At 42.8% G+C, this 2,924-nt stretch overlaps 1 protein-coding gene across 1 annotated transcript; it reads right to left on the reverse strand.

Moving 5' to 3' along the window:
* Positions 1–1,195: 1,195 nt before the first annotated feature.
* On the reverse strand, positions 1,196–2,859 carry LOC112143182 (protein YIPF1; the record flags this gene model as incomplete). Its single annotated transcript, XM_024266955.1, is given in 5 exon segments — positions 1,196–1,362; positions 1,436–1,552; positions 2,399–2,486; positions 2,564–2,644; positions 2,708–2,859. Coding segments are annotated over 5 exon segments (605 nt in total), but the record flags the coding sequence as incomplete, so codon positions are not given.
* Positions 2,860–2,924: the final 65 nt, after the last annotated feature.

Genomic DNA, 2,924 nt, shown 5'->3' on the forward strand with positions numbered 1-2,924 from the left:
TTATACAATGAAATAAAGTTGGTGGCCCTCTTGCACAATTCAGGTTTCTGATGTGGCCCCTGGTAAAAATTAATTGCCCACCCCTGCCGTAGGTGTTTCGGCTCATAAAAACTCAATCACACTTTTGGCTATTTCAACAATCTCGGTATCAAAAGGTTCAGCTCGTTCAGGACTGCTTGTATTTTTGGTATGCATAAACTTTATTTTAAATATTGAGCAAAAAAAACCCATAGGAAATGAGTAGGAAAGTATTTTTAATTAGCAAAAAGCCATTATATACTGTATATTAATTGGGCTGTGTTTTCATCTTTTATAGTAATTTTCGAAAAATGTTTAGCTAATATTACCAACATGCTAACGTTTTTGACTAATTTAGTTTACAGAAGAATTTTAGGCTATTTGGGCATTTAGCTAGTATTTAAGCAACGTGTTAGCTTTTCTGGCTAATTTGACATCTACTGAGGTTTTTGGGCTAATTTGGAGTTTAGCTCATGTTTAAGCAATTAAAGTCGATTGCACCACAATTTTCAGCAAACAGCTTTAGCATCTTCAGCGACTACTTTCAGCAGAATGCATTCACACAAGCATTATCACAGGTAATGCAACTTTTCTAGTTTATTCTTGTTTTAACACCAGAAACTAATAAAGTACAAAAGCTGCACGATTCATTAAGTTTAATAAACTATCTTCATTGTATTTATTTTTAGTTAGTTTAAATCTAATGATACTTAAGATGTGTTCTACATCCACTTTGCACATGACCCAATTACTCGACTAATTGTAAAAAATAATCTGTGATTATTTGACTATTAAAATAACTGTTTGTGGAAACCCTGATGGTTAGACCTACTTATTTTGGCTCAGGAGGGAGAGCATGTGAAAACGTTTCCAAAATGTGAATGATGATTCTCAGCAATATTAAAAGGAGCTTTTCCTGACAAACTGCCCCTCATCATTATACTCCCACCCCAATGTGCGTCTACAGAATTGTGTGAGTAACTCAGCTTTACTTGAAATAGAGACTGCATTCACATCCCACGGCAGAGGTTTCAAAAGTAGCCTCCACGTTTCCAGCGTTCCTATCCAAACATGAGTTTCTTTGGACTCAACTCACAAGCTCTTAGTGTTTGCTGTTGGGTAAAAAACTGCTGCCATAGTTCCGCTTTTTATGGAGAAGGGCAACTGTGATGCTCACCGATGTAGGAATGTAAATGAAGAGGGAGTAGCCGTAGACACACACAGTCTCTAGGAAAGAAAAAACCCCAATCTGCCGCTCTGCCCTCCTCCTCCAGGTTAGAAAGCCCCACAGAGCAACTGGCACCAACCAGGCGTAAATGAAGATGACGGCTGCAGCAATGGTGACTGAGAGCAGAGGTGAAAGGTTAGGTGGAGGCAGAAACAGCGGTCAGAAGAGGGATGGAGTGGAAAGATCCACCTCTGTGGAACTGAGGCCTGTAGTGGTACTCTGGGTTCCCCGTCTGACTCAGGAAAGTGGAAAGGTTACCACTAATGGCCATGGAAAAGACCAAAGTCACGCAGATCCAGAAAGGACCTGCAGAGCATCAAAAAGCTGAGATATAAAACAGAACAATGCAGACAATAAACACCATTTGGGGTATCCTTTGTAGAGTCAAATTGCAGTAAAGCGATAGAGAAATGCCCCTCCCCGATTCCACTGATGTTGACAGTTACTATTTGTTGATGTAGGAGTTTGGTGAAGTGACTAGAGTGTGGGGTGAATACAAGATATAGTAATAGCTATAATCACTCAGTCGAGGCAGTCTCAGAACAGAGCTGGCCTTCCTGACCAGCTTCTCCAGTTTCCTCCTGTCTGCTATTGAGACACTTCACACGGGCAGAAGCAGAAATAGCTGACATCTTTGATGGCTGACACCACCACTGAGTCATTAAAGAGTAACCAAACAGGACGGTTGGAGGCTGACTCCACTCTCAGCCCTGATTTGACAAATGCAAAAAAAAAGGGGGCAGGGCTAGGGGAGGCAGGCTGAGGAGGAGGTGTGGTTTGGATGTGATAAACGGTGACAGTGAGTTTAGCTTGAGGTAACTAAAGGATCTTGTTATTATTGTCTCAATGAAAATAAAAATAAATACATAGAAATCATAAGGTTCAGGAGGAGCTCAGGTACTGTAGCTCAGAAAATGATGATGTGAAACTTCTGGGATTTAAACCAGTGGACCAATAACAAAATTCAAACTGCAATACCTCATTTCAACAGCACACAGACGATTTTAGACTATAATCTGCTGCTTTATTCAAGCACATAACACTCATGACTGCTCCACCTCTGCCTTACATCCTAAACATTTGTACCAACTCAGATGAAGTCAGACAGAGAGAAGAGGAACATCTCATTTACCTTTGGAGCAGTTAACTTACCGTATAAGTCTGGGCTGGTCCTGACGTAGTGTTTGAGGAAACTTCTTCCAGGAAAGGGCATCATAGAGCCTCTCACTCTCTCAAGAACCTGCATTAAATGGCAGCAGTACCAGGTGACAAACTAGCAAACGTTGACACACAATAGGTGTGCAGTCAGCCTCATACCTGAATGGTGTCCACATTGAAGAAGGACTGATAGTACTCAAAGGTCCAGAACCCCCCACCCTGCTTCTGCCCTCCTAAGAGCTGACAGAACAGGTAACTCAGCAGCTGTCTGTCCAAACTGCTCCTTCAGAACACAAAGCTCACCTCTGCGCTCTCCTCCTGAGCTTGCTCATCCTCCGACAGATCTACCTTCACATCCGGCCCCCCAGCTGGGCTGGAGGGGGCGTGGGACACGGACATACTGAGGGTGGAAGCAGCTGGGTCAGCTGACAGCAGCTGCACCGCGTCTTCCAGTTCTGCAGACCAAACCAGCAGGTTACAAATGTAGCTGCATGACCCCCCCCCGCCACTTAATTTTCGA

This window comes from Oryzias melastigma, linkage group LG16 (assembly GCF_002922805.2).
Source record: "Oryzias melastigma strain HK-1 linkage group LG16, ASM292280v2, whole genome shotgun sequence".
NCBI classification, from domain to species: domain Eukaryota; kingdom Metazoa; phylum Chordata; class Actinopteri; order Beloniformes; family Adrianichthyidae; genus Oryzias; species Oryzias melastigma.